General features: G+C 28.6%; 4 protein-coding genes across 5 annotated transcripts; 1 reads left to right on the forward strand and 3 right to left on the reverse strand.

The window, feature by feature from the left end:
- Positions 1–1297: 1297 nt before the first annotated feature.
- Positions 1298–10652, reverse strand: LOC145751966 (transmembrane protein 94-like). 2 transcript variants are annotated; one of them, XM_082568151.1, is made up of 31 exons: positions 10498–10652; positions 10266–10378; positions 9996–10126; positions 9700–9822; positions 8959–9062; positions 8583–8680; positions 8225–8387; positions 7817–8065; positions 7633–7728; positions 7411–7513; positions 7291–7331; positions 7131–7214; positions 6885–7058; positions 6495–6609; positions 5899–5984; positions 5600–5711; positions 5226–5445; positions 4877–5030; positions 4651–4711; positions 4202–4296; positions 3931–4030; positions 3654–3762; positions 3365–3491; positions 3158–3277; positions 2853–3016; positions 2546–2747; positions 2426–2463; positions 2220–2359; positions 2021–2114; positions 1852–1957; positions 1298–1776 (listed from the first exon to the last, which is right to left on the reverse strand). In XM_082568151.1, the coding sequence occupies exons 1-31, from the start codon at positions 10573–10575 to the stop codon at positions 1624–1626; spliced, it is 3753 nt and encodes a 1250-aa protein (XP_082424277.1). In that variant the 5' UTR covers positions 10576–10652; the 3' UTR covers positions 1298–1623. The 2 variants fall into 2 exon arrangements, with proteins under 2 accessions (XP_082424277.1, XP_082424269.1); XM_082568143.1 differs by having other exon boundaries at positions 4591–4711.
- Positions 10653–10715: 63 nt separating this feature from the next.
- LOC145763491 (uncharacterized) lies at positions 10716–12396 on the reverse strand. The gene is made up of 3 exons (XM_082574948.1): positions 12169–12396; positions 11747–11935; positions 10716–11594 (listed from the first exon to the last, which is right to left on the reverse strand). The coding sequence occupies exons 1-3, from the start codon at positions 12202–12204 to the stop codon at positions 11298–11300; spliced, it is 522 nt and encodes a 173-aa protein (XP_082431074.1). The 5' UTR covers positions 12205–12396; the 3' UTR covers positions 10716–11297.
- A 530-nt stretch (positions 12397–12926) lies between these two features.
- Positions 12927–14204, forward strand: LOC145758930 (uncharacterized). The gene is made up of 5 exons (XM_082572627.1): positions 12927–13035; positions 13210–13393; positions 13495–13610; positions 13678–13813; positions 14012–14204. The coding sequence occupies exons 2-5, from the start codon at positions 13222–13224 to the stop codon at positions 14062–14064; spliced, it is 477 nt and encodes a 158-aa protein (XP_082428753.1). The 5' UTR covers positions 12927–13035; positions 13210–13221; the 3' UTR covers positions 14065–14204.
- A 354-nt stretch (positions 14205–14558) lies between these two features.
- LOC145762460 (carbohydrate sulfotransferase 11-like) lies at positions 14559–17829 on the reverse strand. The gene is made up of 6 exons (XM_082574652.1): positions 17370–17829; positions 16894–17051; positions 16500–16627; positions 16198–16401; positions 15326–15448; positions 14559–15205 (listed from the first exon to the last, which is right to left on the reverse strand). The coding sequence occupies exons 1-6, from the start codon at positions 17719–17721 to the stop codon at positions 14878–14880; spliced, it is 1293 nt and encodes a 430-aa protein (XP_082430778.1). The 5' UTR covers positions 17722–17829; the 3' UTR covers positions 14559–14877.
- Positions 17830–19409: the final 1580 nt, after the last annotated feature.

Here is a 19409-nt window from a genome sequence, read left to right on the forward strand (position 1 = left end):
TTGTATCATTTATGCCATAATGTTAAAAATTAAACGAATAAACTAGTTTTAGATTTTGTTTGTAATTCCCGTTTTAAAAAAAAAAAATTATCTCTAATATAGTTTTTTTTGTTTTTTTTTAACCTTAAATATGTGTTTTAAATATACCGTAAAAAAGTAAATTACTAAAACTTGCAATTCATATGGTCAATTTAGTAAGGAATTTACATCTGCTACAAACTCTTAAAACTTATTTATGTGATTAGACATGTAAAACAATTTTAAAAAAAAACCTAACAAACAGCTTGGTTGTTACTATTAAATATGAAAATAAATAGTTGTCAATTACCTATAATAATTGTGGTTAGGTAAACAAGATTATTGTTAAATTTTAAATAAACACATGAAACACTGCCGATCTAATTTTAGCCTACAACATCATTAAAGCCTAATTTGCACATTTTTTATGTTGGTTTGTTTATTTAAATAATATTTCTTGGTAATTTTTTAAGATTATTTAGAATAAATAAAATGTTAGTAGATCTTTTCGATTTATCAAAAAAAGAAATGTTTTACACAATGTTCTGTTTTAACAATATGCCAGTATCTGCATGGTTAACGAAGTGTAGAATCCGCTTCAGATATTTGTATAAAAACTGCCATCCTAACTAAAAGGTTGGCACCATTATATATCGGCAAACATATAGGTTATAGTTGGGTGGTAATTGCCAGTTAAATTTAGAATGAACCAATTTTATGAGAGTCAGAAAATAGTTAAAGATTATGTTAAATATCGCCCTCCATACAATCCTGAAGTAGCTAAAATTATTACTGAATATTTAAAGAAACAAAAGCACATACATTCTTGCACAGATGACAAACTTGGTTTCATGGTAGATGTTGGCTGTGGTTGAGGACAATCAACTTCTATATTTGCTCCTTACTTTGACAAATACTGGCTATTGATGTCAGCCAAAATCAGATTAAAGCAGCAAATAAAAATAATGTTTTTAAAAATATTCATTTTAAAGAAGGTACAGCAGAAAACTTACCAGTCATGGATGAAAGTGTTGATGTAATTGTGTCAGGAGAGGCCACACACTGGTTTGACTTTCCACAGTTTTTAAAAATGCCTGTAAAACAGTCTATAGAATAATGGAAGACTATTGCACAAAAGCAGCAAAGTTATCAAACAGCTACAATAAACTTCATTTTGGTGCAAGAGAAGTATGAATCCTTTTATCAAGCAATTCCTTACAAAACTAAGGATAATGCTGAAGTTGTACAGAGTATCTTGACTGATTTTAATCAAATAGTTGGGTTTATGCAATCTGTGGATTGTTTTGAGTCTAACCCTGAAGTTCTAAATCAATTATTAGATAGTATCAGGTTGGCTTTGAAAGTTGAAGATAAAAATGCTAGGGATATCCAAATTGAGTTCAAGCAAGAAATTTTTATAATTCTTACCCTTAAAAACTAAATAAACAAAATCTTACTAATTTTGTATCTTAAATCTTTTAACTACACCCCTTTAAACCCTATAAGCTAAAAAACTAACTCTTCAAATCATCTTTTTACAATTACACTATTTTTGTGAAAGTTCTACATTTATTTGTGTTATCTACTGCATTAAATAAATATGCCTTAAAAAGGAGAATTCATTCCAAGTTTTGTTTCAAAAGCCAACCGAGCACGTTTTTGACTTCGAGTCAAATTACAAATTTCTTTCCACTTTAGAATTTCGTTAATAAATATACAGGGCAAAATCCAAAGAAACATGATCAGCCATATTGCAACCTGTATGGGAAAAAGATTTACTAAATACCAAACTTGTATATAAAGTCTGTTTTTGAATTAAGTTTTAAAAAATACCTTATGTTTTTCAAATTGCCAAGTTTTTGGAATTGAAATGTTTTCAAAGTCAGACTTGTCATAAGTGGCAAGAACCAAAGTGGTATAAACAATTTGAAGAAAAAATCTACAAAAAAAATTAATTTATATAAAAAAACACATAAACAATATTAATAAAAGTTTGACTTACATAATAATTACTGCAAAAATCCATGTTTTGTTGGTAAAAGGAAGCTGTTTTATCAATAAATTTTGACGATATACATGAGAAAGAGATATAACACCTGTATTTAAATAATAATTACTTTTATTTAGTGCAAAATACATTAGAATCTCAATACAAACATTTTTTGAAATGTTATAAATACAAATAAAAAGTTAAAACTTACTTAAATACAGTATCAAAGCACTGGTACACAGTTGTTGAGATTCTCTTATTTTCAAGGCAAATAAAGATTGAGATAAAACCCCTGGTCCATCCGCAGTTGTGTTGGATATCAAAATAGTGAAATCAGGAAAACATTTTATACTAGGAACATAAAACAAAATTGATTTTAAGAAATATTTAAATAAATTCAGGATTTTATAGACTTACATAGAAGATGTTTCGTTCTTTGACAGCTTGCTGGGTATCTAAAATAAAATATGTGCATATCAAAAGATTACCTCATATAGTTAAAATAAGTTAAACAAAAATTAGAAAAAGTTTACTTACTGAGTTTGGTATAGAAAAACAGGAAGATTGAACAGATAAGATATAGATTACTAACAGAATGACAGATGTAGGAAGACACCTTGTTACACCAACTAAAATTATCTTTTTAAATATTTTGATTGTCTTAGTCTTACAAGCCAAATTATGAGTAGTAAATGGTAAAGCCTCATCGTTAAATTTAGTAGAACCAAGAATAGAAACACTAAACAAAAATATGTATTACAAAAATAGCAAAAATTCAACAAATAGCAAAACATTGCCCCCAAAATAATGGGAATATTTTTTCTAAAATTTTAAACTTAATTACCTTAAAAGTGGGATAACAATTAAGCAAACCCAAAAGACATCACCAGCAGCAAACATCAAGGTAAGATTAGTGAGATGTGCAAGTAACTGGGTGATGGTTACTATAGTCAAACATTGAAGTAAAAAGTTAAAACTAGAATGAGTCAAAGTCAGCATTCCACGTGCCTACAATAATTACAAATGTTAAACGTTAAATTGAAATGCATTCTTTGGCTAAGACAATCAATAAAATTATTTTGTCATCACTGTTACAAAAATTTGGTTTGTATATTTCTATGTGATTAAATTATGTTATGATTTATTTGCCTTTTTAATTAGGTTGTAAATGTGGTTCAGGCTGTTATCACCAGATAACATTAGATGGCATGGAAAGGTGTTTAACTTTCTAGCACATTCCATAATTTTGTGATCACATAACTCAGTTGTCTAAATAAAAAAAATCATTTTTGAACAAACTTACAGCACTTTCTTATCAGCCAAATAACATTAAATAAATCATATTTTTTTACAAACCGAATCATATTTTGTGCAAAAACTCATTTGGGATGTTGAATCTAATTTAATGCGACTATGAAACGAAAACTGTTTGGGTATAGTAGTTGTTGATGGTTGAGAATGTAAAACTGGTTGAATAGCAATACTGTTAAAAATTAAAACATGTCATAAGGTTTTTATTTAAATAATTTTATTTTGGTACTAGATTTAAAAAAAGAAAAAAAGTGTTAAGATTCAAGACTAATTCTGTTCAAGACTAAAACCTAACATAGTAAAAACTAACCTAACAAGACAAGTAACGACTAACCTAACATTGGATTTTGAAAATACTGGGATGTTTTGAAAGGAATCAGAACTACCAATGCAACAAACTTTTTCACCGTATTTCTGCATGATTTCTATCATTTTACAAGATGCTATTAAAAAATTAAAAGTTTAAATCCAAATTTTTAAAATATTGTAACCAAAAAAAAAATATACACAATAATTGAACCAATGTTATTTTTCCAGATTAACTTTATATTACAAAAAATTTAAAATTCACAATAATTTTATTTTTAGGTAACAATAACAAAAGTTTTTACATTCCTGATTGCAATCTGTAAATAACTGAACAAGCAAAGGAACATTGTCAACTTCCTCAATGTGTGGTATAATGTTATCCACTCCTCTAGGTAACTTTGCCTAAAAATACAAATACATAAAAAACATTTCAACTCTCTGATGACCTTCTCAATTCCAGTAAATGTAATTTTTAAAATTTTTTTTTAGCTTAACAATAAACATTTAAAGAAATATATATTTATAAAATATATTAGTAAAACTTAGAAATTAAAAGTAAAGTTTATGATTTACCCTGTTTCTCATGTGAAATGCATTCTCAGATATTGTCGATTCACTGCCAGGTGTGTTTGGCATGGTCCTTATAAGTGGCTCAGATGGACCTTCTTCTGTTAAAACGGTTAAAAAATAAAATTATTTCAACTTGTTTATTTTTTAATTCAAGTTTTAAAAACCAGTAAATCACAATTTAGAAACACTTATACTCAATACCTAATACATATTTTAAAAGTTTTGAATTGGAACATGCAAGGAAAATAATCTGGTCCAAATCAAATTCATAAAACAAAAAATTTATAAAGTTAATTACATATATGCAGTATTTTATGATAACATAAAATATGTAAATGAAATTTTTTTATATTTAAACTATAAATTTAGGACACTTATGAAACGAAACAAACCTATATGACTTTCATTAATGCTATTAGATGAATTTGGTTGTTTGGAATTTTTTAATTTACTTGGAGACAAGGATATATGACAATTCCATCCTGCTTCCAATCCCATTTTCTCAGCAAAAACCTGAAAAATTGTTAAATTAAACTGCTAAACTATCTCTGTATTACTCAAAAAGTTAATAAATTATGAGATTAAAAATGCTGGGATTGTTTCAAAACATAAAATTTTAATGTTTTATTGCTAACTTAGTCATTTTTAATAAAGGTTTCACAAACTGAAAATATTTACCCTTGATCTAAACTCATTATCCACCGAGAAATGAACAAATCTTATCAGAGAACGTTCCAAAGCTTCAATAAGATGAAAAATGTGAATACGAGATTGGTATTGTAAGGCTACCATTCCCAGAAATACTTGCTCATTTTCTGTGTTGCCTTGGTCACTATAATACAAAATTAGTGGTTTTTGCTTGAAAAATGTTAAATCAAGACAAGATTTATGGTCCTTGATGAAATATGCTAAACTAGATATTAGATTTAATATAAAAGATACTTTGGAAATACAGTAACCTAAAAAATAGCAAAAAACAATGACATTAAGCAAAAAAGTTAAATATGTTTAAAATTATCATAGGTACCAAAACTTTTCAATACAACTTTTCTGGTCTAAGTCTTTTCTACTTGAATCACAAACAGCAAAAGCAACACAGTCGCCAGTAACAGCGCTGCGCTGGTAAAAATCAAGAGCTTTCTTTCTCAAGTCTTCAGTTAAATTTTGGGTTTCGCTTCCATTCCAATATTTAGTGCAAAGGTTGAGTACAAGGTCACATGACCCCGACGTAAAGCAATATTGATTTCCTACTCCACAAAAGTGAAAGTCATAAAATATTTTAACATGAAAATAAAAAAGGGGTAAATTTTACCCTTAATACTAAAAATTTATATGATTTACAAAAATTGTTTCATTTTTCATCCTTGTCAGAAAAGTTAATAAAATTAATGTCCTATTCACCTTTTAGTACATTAGCTTTTTGTGTAACAAAATGATGTGCATAACTTAAAGGATCATGCAGTTTAAAACAATCAGTTGTTTGATCTCTGTTTTTATAGATTGTCCTCAAACTCTATAAATAAATTAAAAAAAAAGATAATAAGGTTACCATTAACTTACAAAACATAAAAAATATACTTTTGGTTAGCAATAAATAAAACACAATGATTTTAATAACTGTATGTTATATCCTAATATTTATGCAGTTACCAAATACAAAAGTAATAGACCTATTATTTAGTTAAACAGTAATAACATACTTTTGGTAGGTGCAATAAAGCAACTTCAGGAGAAAAACCAACAAGTTCTGTAAGCTTTAACAAACCCCTTTGTAGTTTTATTCCACCTGCAAATACAGTATTTACCAACATGAAATTCTACATTTTTTTATAAGCATCAGTTAATAACTAAATTGTAACTAAATTGGCAACGTGGTGTAGTGGTAAGAACTCTTGCTATACCACACATGAGGTCGTGGGTTCAATCCCCACTGATCTTATGCTGTAGCGCCCTTGATTAAGGCGCTATAAACGGTATAAACTCCTGCTGAGCCAGCACTTAATCAGCAGCATAATTACCGGGCAATTATAGTCTCTATAATATCCCAAATTGCCACAGGCAACTCGAGACTGGGTCGGAGTAACTTATGTTACTCTATGTTTAAGACACGCATTCGACTTTCCCACATCGAGGATAAAGATATATACAAAAAAAAAAAATTGTGACAACTTGTAAAATGCTATTAAGAGTTAAAACATTGTATTTTTACAACAAAGCACATGAAACATAATTAAAAATTTAGTTAGTAGAACTAAAACATCTCTTTTATCAAATTGTTAATAAAGCCAGCAAATACCAGGTTTTTGGAAGTCATTTTCAACAGCCAGGTGATTGAGATGCATTCTGTGTTGACTAAATGTATTCTCAATAAATATTTTTGGTTTAAAAATGCCATCTTTGTCTTCATTTAACTAGAAATGAAAGTACATATGTTATAGTTAAGTAATAAAAAATAATTTACTGAAAGATTTTTTCTTGGCTTTACTAAATATGTCAAAAGTTAATAATATAACATTAAAAACAAGATCATACACTACAGGCATAAAAAAATGTAAATTTATCAAATATTAGTTATAATACAAATACCAAATATTGGCTAGTAATTGTCTGTTATATATTGTAACATTTGTTTGCAAAGTTGTCTTTAATAAAAATAATTTTTTAAAAATATAAATAAAATTCAAACCTGATGCAAATCATTTAGCAATTCTTTGCAAAAAAGTTTCTCATTTGTGTTGCTAAACTTGGACAACATTAGTTCTTCGTCGATTTTAAAGTTTGGATTGGTTACCAAAATGTTTAAACAAATTGCTTTTAAAGAGGAAATATGTTGCACCCAGTTTAACTCATCAAACTGAAGCTAAAAAATTAAATGTTTCAAAATGTTATTTAAACCACAATTAAAGTAAAGTAATGTAAAAAAAAATTTTACCCTGTCTGAATTTTGTGAATCTTGAGATAAAGTCAATATTTCTACATTTGGCCTTTCCACCTCAGTTTTATTTTCTTTCATTACCTTAAGTTGTATAATTATTAAAAATATCTAAATGTATATAGTCCATTAACAAAGTTGTGTTAAAAAGTGAACAGACCTTGGTAACTGTCTCTCCGCCTTCCAAATCATTCATAGAATCTAAAAGAAATATATTTTAGGCACATTGGTCAGCACTTGTTTAAAACTTATCTCAGTTATTTGTTCAACTTATCCTTACCCTGGAATGGACTTTCCCTTTTTGCTTTGTTAAAAAAGAAAACTTTTTCAGGTGCAGGTTCATACCAGGAAAGAATCCCCTCTTTATTTAAACAACATAAAACCTAAAAACATTCAAAACATTACAAAATTTTTATACCAATTAAAAAGAATTATATAAATAAAAAAAATATATATATGAATAAGTCTGTATATATGATATAAAAACAAAACATTAATTTACTGTTACAGAACCAAGGGCATCAAATATCACAATATCATAGCAGAAAATGTCAGTTTTCCCCCCAGTAATTTCTTGAATAATTGACAAAAGAGTTTCCTAAAAAAATACAAAAAAATGTTAAAATTATAAAAAGAGTTAAATTTCTTGGAAAAAATTTCTAAATTTACAGAATTATTAGACATACCATTTTTTTAGTTGCTGTTGTTTTAGTTTCACTGATAACATAAGGAATAATCCAAAGAACTGGACAAGAAACATGCAGAGTTGAAACTAATATAAGTACAATGTGTAGAAGCATATCTTGCAACCATGCAAAGTTTTCATTGTTCCTCAACAATAGAATCACATTGTAAGTAATATTGTCAATATTGAGTAATTGTGAAGTTTTGGAAGAGAATAATTCCCACATAACTGAAGAAGTTACACACACAACCTTAAAAAGTTAAAGTAATTTAGTAAACCATAACAATAGTCATTAATTTAATAAATTTACTTTAAAATTAAGCAGAATATTTATAAAGTTAAATAAGATATGTTTTTTTATTCTTAGCAAAATAGCTTCATTTTAAAAATTGTTATTTATATTGCTTACAACTACGATTGGTAGTATATAAAACACAGTGAAACGCAAGTATTGAAGTCGGCTTTGTGAAAGCATTTTTGAAGGTGGCGATAGTGGATATTTAGACTTTGAAGAATACATTTTTGTAATTGTTTTAATTGCCTCAGTAATAGGACTTTCCATAACCACAAATCTATAACCAAATGAAAATTATAATATAAAAACTTCAAATAACTTAAAACTTTTTAAAATGTTATAAAGAGCTGCACAAAGTTTTATAAAATTTTTATCTTTTTATCAATTTTAGCAATGATACACCTTATTTAAAGTTACAAATCAGTGTTAAACGTTAAGCTCTATGGATTAATGCAACAATTTATAAATTTACTTTATTAATAAACATGATTCCATTTCTAATGAATGTTCCTGGCATAAAACCAAATCTTTATAAACCACGTCTCCGCTGTTAAATGTTACACATCCATCCTTAATCAAAAAAAAAAAATTAACAAGAAAGTGGCAAAAACAGTTAATTAGTTTTACTGTACCACAAATATTATACCATATATAAATTACAGTAAAATATGATAATTCTGCTGCAGATAAACAAATATTTATTAGCACATCAATAGCATGGCACCACAAATTTAATTACCCATTTTTATATACAATAGTAGACAGTACAATATAAAATACATATTTGGTGAAATTATTTAGCAGTTTTTAAAGCAGCACCATTTTAGAATCTAGATAAAAAAATTTACCTTTTCACATTTTAATCTACAAACTGCTTTTTCCCCAGAAGAAATTCCAACAACATCACCAGTTGATAACAAACTTGTTGGAACACTAACTGGATCGTTGTACTCTTTAATAAAAGTTAGGTACACAATTTTAGAATAAATTAACCCATTACAGAATAAAAAAAATTATCACTAATAACGAAAACAAATATCAATCCTTTGATTCTTAATCAAATTTTCGAGTAATTAAATATTTTGTAACAAAACACACATACTTTAAAAATTCTTCCATACAAAGGTTATTGTAAAAGGATTTAAAATATGCTGATTGCTAGTGTAAAGAATGTATTTAATGTAACATAAAAGTCAGAAGTTTTTTTTAACAACTGGTTATTTCTTTATTTTTATTTTTTGTACATATCTTTTTCCTTGATGTGGGAAAGTCGAATGCGCGACTTTAACATAGAGTAACATCAGTTACTCCGACCCAGTCTCGAGTTGCCTGTGGTAGTTTGGGATTTGAGATTATAATTGCCCGATAATTATGCTGCTGACTAAGTGCTGGCTTAGCAGGAGCTCATACCATTTATAGCGCCTTACTTAAGGGCGCTACAGCATGAAATCAGTGGGGATTGAACCCACGACCTCATGTGTGGTGTAGCAAGTGTTCTTACCACTACACCACGCTGCCGGTTCCATTATGTATGTTATGTATGTTACAAACAAATTATTAAAAAAAATATAAGTTATCATGCTATTCACCATTCATATAAAGATAAGAGAATGAATGAGATGGGCCATCTATAAACGAAGTAGAGTCACAACTTTCCAAAAAATTTAAAAAATCTTGCACTAGCTCGTTCAAGTCATCTCCATAATTTAAATCTAAAAATTAGTCACAAAATATATATTTATTTCTTTGCTTATTCCTAAAAAAAGTTTATGATAGGTTGTTTTTAATAAACTTGAATAAATTGTAAAAACATATGTTAAATTGCATAACAACAATCACCAGTCATTAAAAAGCATAAACAAGTTATACAAAAAAGTTACTTCACCTTTTATTGATTGAATAAGAGAATCTAATTTTGTAACAAAATGGTTTCTAATTTTTGATTCACACCAGAAAACAAAAAAAATATTGAAGATCATTAATAAGAAAAGGAAAATTGCAACAACCAAAGCTGAACTGCAAAAACATTGAATTATTTACCATAGACATTTAAAATATTTTAGCGGTGCAGTAATTTAAATTTATAAATTTAAAAAGAAAAACTAAATAAAAAGTCTAATTTTCATTTAACAAAATATGACATTTAGTAAAATACCTTACATGCTGATTCAAAAACCAATAAATAATCAACCCAATTATACATAACAAATTGCAAAGAAGAACTGGCCAAGGGTACAATGATGTAGTTGAAAAAGTTTGATGAATTTTCTATAAATAAAACAAATAACAATTAATATGCATTTAAATTTTTCAAACCCCCAAAAAAAGAAATTCAAACAAAAAATAATAATACTAAATGTTAACAAAATCAACAATCAATTTCTTACATGATTTCTATGTTTTGCTTCTTGTTCTTTAAAATCATTTTTGATTTTTTCCAATTCCTCAGCAATTTTTATCACCATTTTGAAAAGGTATGTACAATGGTAAACATCATTTGAATTTTATTAGATTCATTTTTGAATAATACCCTAGGTGTTAAACAGACCTAATATAAAAAATAATTGGACAGTGATTTTATTAAATACATAACTTGGTATTAAAATAAAAGTTTTTGAATTTATAACCACAATACCATGGGCTTTCTTTATGATATAAAAACATAAATCGAGCTGATCAAATTTTCAGCATAAATTCAAAAGGGAAAATCCTTGACAAATAAAATTATTAGTAAACACTCACTTAACGCAAAAGTTTAATATTTCACATTATTTTATCCAGAGCTTGTAAAATAAGCTCACGAAATGTTTATTTACAAAAAAAAAAAAACAATAATTTTATTTCATTTAAAAAAGTTTTTCTTAAAATCGACAATAGTTAGGTTCTAAAAAATAAATCCATTCAAAAATAAAAAATTATTAACAAAATCAAGGCATTTTACAATGATTTAGTTGCACAAAAACAATATTTAAAATTGGCAACGATGCTTTTTAATAAAAAATGTTCTACAGTAAAACAAACCAATAAAATATGATCACTAAAAATCAGCTTAAAAGCTGGTCAATTTTGATAGAATTAAAACATCATATAAAGTTTGTAATTGTAAAAAAGGGGTTTTATATTGTAAAGGCATACTTGTTGATCATGCAAATTTAACTGAAAATTTTTTTTTATCTTTGATAAATATTTACGAAGAAATTTCCTCAGGTGAAGTGCTGTCTGTCGTTGGTTTTAATTGAGCCCAAGGATCTTGCAACATAGAAGATTTAAAATACCTCTCCACAGGTTGATCCTGTTGATGTTGGTTGTTCGGGTTACAACGTGGGGTTAATCCATGTCTCGGTGAGCGACCCCTAAAATTTGGGGAACCATATCGGCTGTAGTTGTTTTGCCTACCTCTAGAAGGAGAGTTTGCCCAGGGATAAGGGGAATTTTGACGAGGGGAAAATGTGTTGCGGTTTGCAAATCTATCGCCATCGTTGTTCTGTTTTTAAATGCACAAAATTTTTTATAAACAGTACCTCTACAAGAATTTCTATTATTAGTAATTAAAGAAAACAAAATCTTATTGTGTGAACAACATAGATTAATTTAAACTGATATATATATAGCTAGTTGCAATAAAAAAGGCCAAACCTGATTACTGTAATTTGGATTATATTGATTATTCATGTGTCTTGGATTTTGGTTGTTAAATTTCCCTGTTTGATAATCATTGCCCCATCTATTATTATTGTTATTTCTTTTATGTGGAGGTTGCCATGGTGGTGATCTTAACGAATTAGGGTTATTTGCCTGTTGGTGTGAATCTGGCATATTGTAACTCTAAAAAGTAAATTTTATTTAAGTTGAATAAATGGTTGCCGCAATGTTGTTATTTCATTTGATTATCAAAACGCAATTGATTTTCTTTCGTCAGCTACACAATACTTTTAAAGTTTATATATTTGTTAAAATTCCATCACACATTCAGAACCTTTTACGAAAACATTGCACATATTATTGGATTACCAATCTAATAAAAAATTACTATAAAAACATTGGTGAACTTAACTTACAGGAAAATTGTTGGGGTGAAGTTGACGTGAATTCATATTGAAATTGACCGACTTAAAAACTCTAAGCCTACCCTGCTACCCTAACCCTGTCCCTTATTTAGCAACTACACTAACTAAGTTCCAGAAATAAAAAAAATTGATATTAACTTGAATTTTTCTTTGCCAATTTTAACTTTACAAACTGGTAGATTTTTATGATTGTGTCAACTCTGCCTAACTTCTGTAAACCTGAAAACTAAACAACGCAAAAAATTCTAGCTTGTCAAAATAGGTGCTTTTTCTGAAGGGAATTCCCCTTTTTACCAGCACCGCAACCCGGTACCTGTTAAAGAACCAAAGCAAATAGGTTATCTTATTTATATATAAACTATTTAAATTACTAACAATTTTTTTATTATTTCAATAATTTAAGTTTTAATTTATTTTTTAAAAGTATAACTGAAATTTATCAATGTGTTAAATTAGCTTTGTCAGGCATGTGATTTTTGGTAATTCTTTTAAGTACTTCTGCTTCTTGGTTTAACTTGGGTGATTTATAAAAACATTCTTGGTTAATAAAATGTTTTGTATTTAAACAAGTGAGATATGCCGCAGAAAAACATATAAGCCTTAAATACCGTTGTTAAATTTGTTTGTAAAGATTTCAAAAAATATGTTTTCAATATCTGTAGAATATGTTTAATGGGTTTTTTATTAATTAAACTCCACCGGGACACTGAAGCTGCAGCAGCCGGGTGAGCAACGTTTTAAAATAATTATGACGTCATCACGTACGGATAGAGCGAGTAGGGCTTTAGAATATAACTTAGTTCTAGCGTTTTCTTCGCATTAACTTCTTGGTTTTACATATATCGTAGAGTAGCTCAAGTAAGTCTTTAAAACTTTTAATATAAACATTAAAAAAACGTTAATTATTTAGTAAATACATTTACTTAACAAACCATAAAAGTTTAAAAAAGGAAATTACTTAGTTAAATCGTAAGTTAACTAATTTGGTAAGCCTGTATTTTTCTAGTCAGAATAACAATTTTGTTTCTTAAGGAACTTTGTAATATGCCGCTCACGCCAGCAGACGAAAAACAGTTTTCCGAATGTTTTGAAATGTTTGACGAAGAAGATGTGGGTGAAATTAAAGTTAGCGAGATTAAGCGAATAATGAACTTGTTAGGCTGGGACCCAACAAAGAGCGAAATCGAAAATGTCGTCAAAGCCGCGAGACTTCGAAGTAAGTAATTTTAAAACTTTAAGCAAGTGACAATACGTCTGTATAGGTGACTTGTTATAATTGATTAATGACCTAACATCTTAGTAAATATTTCTGTATAGTTAATGGTAATATGAAAAAATCCGAGTTTCTTTGTCTTATGGATATTTGGTGTCAAGACCACGGAGAAAAACTATCAGAGGAAGACCTTAAAAAGGCTTTTAGCATCTTCGACAAGGTACTCCACTTACCAATATTGCTGTTCAAATGTTTACGATTTATTTTATTAATTTTTTTTTATTAAGGACGGCTCTGGTGTTATTGATAAAGAGAGACTTACCTACGTTATGCAAGGAACGGGTGAGCCTTTAACTGATGAGGAAGTTCGCATAATGATAGCAGAAGCCGACACGGACGGTGACGGAAACATTGATTACCAAGGTAATGTCATTTGACCTTAAGTTACGTTACGCTATTAAACCTATATAAAATATGCGTTCTTGTAAGTTGGGCCGGTAAGAATTTATTAAAATTTATAAATTCAATTGCGATAACAAAATTAATTCCCTAAAAATTAAGTTTTAATATTGCAAATTTCTTTTTATTAAGTCTGAACTATCATGTGTTTATGGTTTTTAGAATTTGTTGCTATGATGAGAGGAGAAAATAAAATCTTTCAAGGACAAGTTTAATTGCATTTTTCAGTGATGTGTAAATATATTTTTGACTTAATTACAAAATTACATTCTTGTATTTGCTGAGTATTGTCGATAATATCATACTAAAGCCATTCATATTGCACGAATAGTAAATAAAAGGTATACAGCTCTTGCTAACATGTTTCTAAATAAAGGAACATAACCAAATACCGGGTGTTCCCTAGAGGTATTGCGTGACGCTACTTAACAGCTGGGTTAACTTTAGAAATTGAAATGGCCTCGTTTCGCTGCAACTCAGACCAACAACTAATATGTAGATTATTTGCAACTTTATAGAAGATTTAAAATATTTATAAAGCAGCAATAACATGACACAAGTATAAGCTATCCATGTCACTTATGTTTAACTAATTTTCCAACCTCATTCAAATTTAAACCCTATTGTTGTCAAAATAAATTAAACAAGAAAGAAAGGTAAAAACCATTTTTTTTATAAAGAAGACGTAAACCGCACCCTCAAGTTCTTGCTCAATTTAAAATTTTATTAAAAAAAAAGTATAAAAACGTAAAAAATATTGGCACATATCGTCCCAGAAATAACAGTTACTACAATACTTAAAAGCGATTAACAATAGGTGTAAAACAGTAAAAACAAAATAAAAAGTATGAAACTTGTAAACCGTTGGCCATTTACGAATATTACCTAAAACACTAATTGTTTTTTTTTGCAATGAAATAGAACATCTATACTATATTTGGTCGACTAATAATAACAAATATACGACAATAGAATACCGAAATTGATTAATTCTAATAAATAAAAAATTTATAATTAAAATTATAATTTCACAGTTCTAAAACGTCATTGTACCCAAAAGTATTAAAATCGTTTTGATAAACTGCCTTGACCTTTTTAATTCGTTCCGAATCCAAAGGCTTATAATAATTTAAAATTTTTTCTCGACTACTCGTCGATTTAACTGAGGTATTAAAACGTATTTGCTTTTCGGAGCCTTCGTTTCGTTGAATGTAATTGAGCAAATGGTTGGATTCTGCGCCCAACTCTTCAAATTTGATAACAATGTTATAATTAGCGACGCACGGGTTGCATAAATCCGTTTGGGGGCGCCAATGAACGTCGAAATTTTGAGAGTCGGGTTCGGTTGTTATATACCTTAAAATAAAAATAAAAAGGCAAGTTTAGAATATTGAACATGTCTTAAATATATATTTTGTTTAATTAACTATATAGCAAGTTAACGCTATAACACGTAAAAGTGTTTCGTTAGTTTACCTTGTAAACTGGTCAAACGAAATTTCGCCATTTTTTATGGCCTGTAAATGCTTTAAAAACTGTTTCGCCTCTTTTTCAGGTAGATCCGGGGCCAGTTCGCGAAGATTACTGTAATTTTCTAAACTGTACAAAAAGAAAAAAAACGTTATATTAATTTATAAATAAATTATATTTTATATATTACAACTACGGTAAAAACTTTTAACTATTACTTATTACTTTATAATTAACCAGTGAATATTAAAGCGTAAAACTACAAAAGGGATTTGCACAAAGAAATTCAACAACTTTACAGCAATTATATGTAACAACCTTTTATTATATCGCAAATGAGGAAAAGGCAAGGACCCTTTATTACTGTATTTACAATAACGTCTTACAACCCTAATTAAGGGCTTGTTTTTACTAATTGCCATGGTATAAAATGTTTACTAACAAATACAACCGATGTTTTAAAGCAAAGCAAAGGGCGCTGATATGGTAATTATACTGCAAAATTATATATGAGTCGGTAAAGATTTGTTCTAGCTTAATTTAATCCTGAAACAAACTAAAAAACACCTACATAGAATTTAATACTGTTTCGGTATATTTAAAGTTATACTTGGCCAAACTTTATTTCATATAGCCTATTGTATAAGTAAACGGAACAAAGCTTTTAGCTAACTATAATTTAATTTTTGTAACAATGAATTACTTGTTTAAAAAATCTCTAAATTATAGTCAACATTTCAGCTTACAAAATGGACGTGTCTTTTTAAAACTCATCCGTATAGCAAAAGTTAATGAGCTTTAAAAGCAAGGAACAATCAAACTAATTATTTTTCAAGATTACCTGTTAGCATAATATTATTATTTAGCGTAACGCTCACCTTATATTTGAGAAACTGTTTTTTAAAACAGATGAAGCCAGTCGTTGTGCAATTCTTCTTCCACGAGTTGATTTGTAAGCATCCTTCGATGACGTTTTAGAAAATTTATTAGAATGAGCAGAAACAAGTCTAGCATAAGGATCGCGCATAACCACAAATGAAGTGTACGTTAATAGTTTTTCTATCGCCTTAGCTTTACTTAATCTGTTCAAACAAAAATAACAAAAGGCGGTCGCATTTTAAAAAGTCGCATTTTAATAATTGTAATTTTGATTTCAGTGATGTGGATAAAGTTTACTTACTTGGATAACAAAGGCAAATGACCAGTATCCAAAGCTAATCTTCCACCTGGCAAAAAGTTTATTCTTTCTCTATTCGGTAAATGACCAAGTAAATACCAAAACATTCGTTTCCACGATGTGCAGGCATTCTAAAATAAATTTTACTTCGATATTTTTGTTTTTAATAAAACATTATTTGTGTAAATACAGATTAAAATGGATATTAAAAGCATGTATTTAACCGTAAACACGGAGCGTTGTTACGTAGCATTTGATTATGCAGTATCCTATAATTATTTAATACAAAAGTCATGCGTAAGACATTTGCAAAAGAAAACAGAAAAAATGATTATCTTATGCAAACTTTAAACAATAAATATGTTATATTCAGACCCACTTTAAAATATAAACTTACCTTTGGCACAACACACATAATAAGTTTATGTTTATCGTCGTATATCATGCGCCCTAAATTAAGACTGTTGTTGATACGAGATCTTTTGCAATTTTCTCTTATTTGGTCGTTTCTTTGATAAAACTTTTTGTTTGTTACAATTTGGGTTGGTCGATTTGCTGCATAATGGTTCAATAATTTAGTTAAAAAACAAAAAAGTTGAATATTGAGACATATTAATACACAATAGAAGCTTTTAAACTTTTATAGAAATTTATAAATTTTCTGTTTGTTACAATTTGGGTTGGTCGATTTGCTGCAGAATGGTTCAATAATTTAGTTAAAAAACAAAAAAGTTGAATATTGGGACATATTAATACACAATAGAAGCTTTTAAACTTGTATAGAAATTTATATAGTTTGTTTTTCTTTAAAACAGGGTTATATACCGTTTATATAGTTTTTGTAAACTATTTTGAAGTACCAACATTACATACCTAACTTATACATCCCTTGTGGAGTTAACTGTAGATAAGTGGAACTAGGCCCGTTGATAAACAATGGTTCATTATCCAAATCAAGATTTTTTATAACTTTTTCTAATTTTAAGGTTTGTGGCGCCATTACGATTTTCATTGTCGGGTGATTTGGCAAGTCCGTTGTTGCTGTTGTTATCGTTGTTTTTGTTACTGTATTGTGTAGTTCCTTTTCGTGTAAACTTGAATCCCGTATATGTTTTGAATACGAATTTCTTATCAAAGATGGGTACGTTGTGGACCATTGATGATAAACCGATATCAAAACAAACGTTAAAATCACAACCACAGAAAGAAGCCGTTTTAAGTTCATCGCGATAATACTGCACACCAATTATTCACTAACTATTATGTAACAGTAAACATTGAATTTTTATCGTGCTGTGATGTTCTGAATAATAAACACAAAAAAATATTTAATTATGCACATTGCTGTCTATTCAGTTCATTTTCTTTTTGTTTCTAGTAACTGTGACGTACTTCCGCAAATCGAGTACATTCAAGTCAGTTATACAACATTCATTTCTCAAACAAAAATTCAGATTTACATTTAAAACAGGCATATCCCTATACGTAAAAACTGACGTCACTCTCTATCTTGTATACAGGAATTACCAAACGCACTAAGCTTGTTTACAGCATTACTGAAATAACAGCGTCTTGTGCGAACTGTTAAACAGTAGAGTTTGTTTAATAACCGGAGGCGATAACCAATATGCATCACACAAAGGACATCAAACGTTGCTTGCAAACTTTCCGCACATTGATGCAAAACAATGCAGGAACTGAAGTGAACAAATTACCAGTAAAACCAGTGAAGTGATGCTTGTTATTTTTTCCTGACCTAGTTAGCCGCAACACCAGGAAGTTATAGATATAAAATAGTTTAAGCGACCTTTCTACTTAATATTTTGTTTACTTTTAAGGATAATTTTTGCTTTAACATTCAATGTGATTTAAACTGGTGTTAACTCCTTTTTAGACCTAACGAACTGCTTTGTACAAATCTAATGAAGCATATGCGTAGGTTTCAAGCCCAACATATGCTTACGTATCACACTTTAAATCTTGAAATGTACAGACCCATGGAATCATTATAACTAGCTCGCTTCCCATTTTGTTACTAACAGGCAAATAACTGCAGTAGTAAATAGTAACTGAATTTGACTCAAGCAGTTATTTTGTAACACATCAAGTTGTTAGCACACTAAGTAAACAATCAATAAAAGTGAATCTCATAAATAAACACAGTTACTACAAACAACTAGGTTTTAAACATACCGTTTGTCGAATAATTAAGAATATAGATTATTAACTATCACATAATAAACTGAACGTAGTATTTGTGCTACAAAGGTTAACTTTAGCCTTAATACCGCCTTGGGCATATCGCCAAAATTGTCTGGTTAACTTACACGTTGCTGACGTAATTTAAGACCGCTAACTTTTTTAGCCTTTTTTTACCAATCGTTTTGGCGTTCTTTGTTTGCTTTTACCGAAATCGCCCTTTAGGTTAATATTAAAAACGGGAACAAGAAAAATATACGAACTTACAACAATGAAATCTCATAAAGCTATACAAAACAATGACGTGGAAGCAATATATTATATGAAATTTCCTGTTATTACGGGAAAAATGGTCGGGTAATATAAAAACTATTTTTTTTTCAATCCAAACGTCGTATTTTCCATAACTAACTAAACATTTAACGTTATCAAGTTTCATTTCTTTTGTTTTTAAACAAAAGTTTAAATACATTTTAAATTGGCGTGACTAAAACATGAATGGCTTTTAAATAAATACGAGGTTGATCTTATATAATATATTACATTTACTGTGCCAAAAATAGCCTGACATTAATGGTATTCATGTACATTATTAATGACGATGATTTTTCGGCATAAAACATACTCCTAAAATATTCCCATGTGCGTAGTGTAGACACCGTAAGACAGAATTCACTCAATAATGCAAATTTTATCTGTTCTAAATGCTTTAAA

The sequence above is a fragment of the Corella eumyota genome, chromosome 1, assembly GCF_963082875.1.
Source record: "Corella eumyota chromosome 1, kaCorEumy4.1, whole genome shotgun sequence".
NCBI lineage: Eukaryota > Metazoa > Chordata > Ascidiacea > Phlebobranchia > Corellidae > Corella > Corella eumyota.

Excerpts from the sequence above, each read along its gene's own strand:
- LOC145758930 (XM_082572627.1), top strand. The coding sequence starts at position 13,222 with ATGCCGCTCACGCCAGCAGACGAAAAACAGTTTTCCGAATGTTTTGAA. Across the intron at positions 13,394-13,494 it reads CAAAGCCGCGAGACTTCGAA|TTAATGGTAATATGAAAAAA; the intron begins GTAAGTAATTTT and ends ATTTCTGTATAG. Across the intron at positions 13,611-13,677 it reads CTTTTAGCATCTTCGACAAG|GACGGCTCTGGTGTTATTGA; the intron begins GTACTCCACTTA and ends TTTTTTATTAAG.
- LOC145751966 (XM_082568143.1), bottom strand. The coding sequence starts at position 10,575 with ATGGTGATAAAAATTGCTGAGGAATTGGAAAAAATCAAAAATGATTTT. Across the intron at positions 10,379-10,497 it reads AAGCAAAACATAGAAATCAT|AAAATTCATCAAACTTTTTC; the intron begins GTAAGAAATTGA and ends TTTTATTTATAG. Across the intron at positions 3,763-3,930 it reads TACAGATTGCAATCAGGAAT|CATCTTGTAAAATGATAGAA; the intron begins GTAAAAACTTTT and ends ATTTTTTAATAG.
- LOC145763491 (XM_082574948.1), bottom strand. The coding sequence starts at position 12,204 with ATGAATTCACGTCAACTTCACCCCAACAATTTTCCT. Across the intron at positions 11,936-12,168 it reads TTCACCCCAACAATTTTCCT|AGTTACAATATGCCAGATTC; the intron begins GTAAGTTAAGTT and ends TTTACTTTTTAG. Across the intron at positions 11,595-11,746 it reads ATCCAAATTACAGTAATCAG|AACAACGATGGCGATAGATT; the intron begins GTTTGGCCTTTT and ends ATTTAAAAACAG.
- LOC145762460 (XM_082574652.1), bottom strand. The coding sequence starts at position 17,721 with ATGAACTTAAAACGGCTTCTTTCTGTGGTTGTGATTTTAACGTTTGTT. Across the intron at positions 17,052-17,369 it reads ACAAGGGATGTATAAGTTAG|CAAATCGACCAACCCAAATT; the intron begins GTATGTAATGTT and ends ACCATTATGCAG. Across the intron at positions 15,449-16,197 it reads AACAGTTTCTCAAATATAAG|TTTAGAAAATTACAGTAATC; the intron begins GTGAGCGTTACG and ends CTTTTTGTACAG.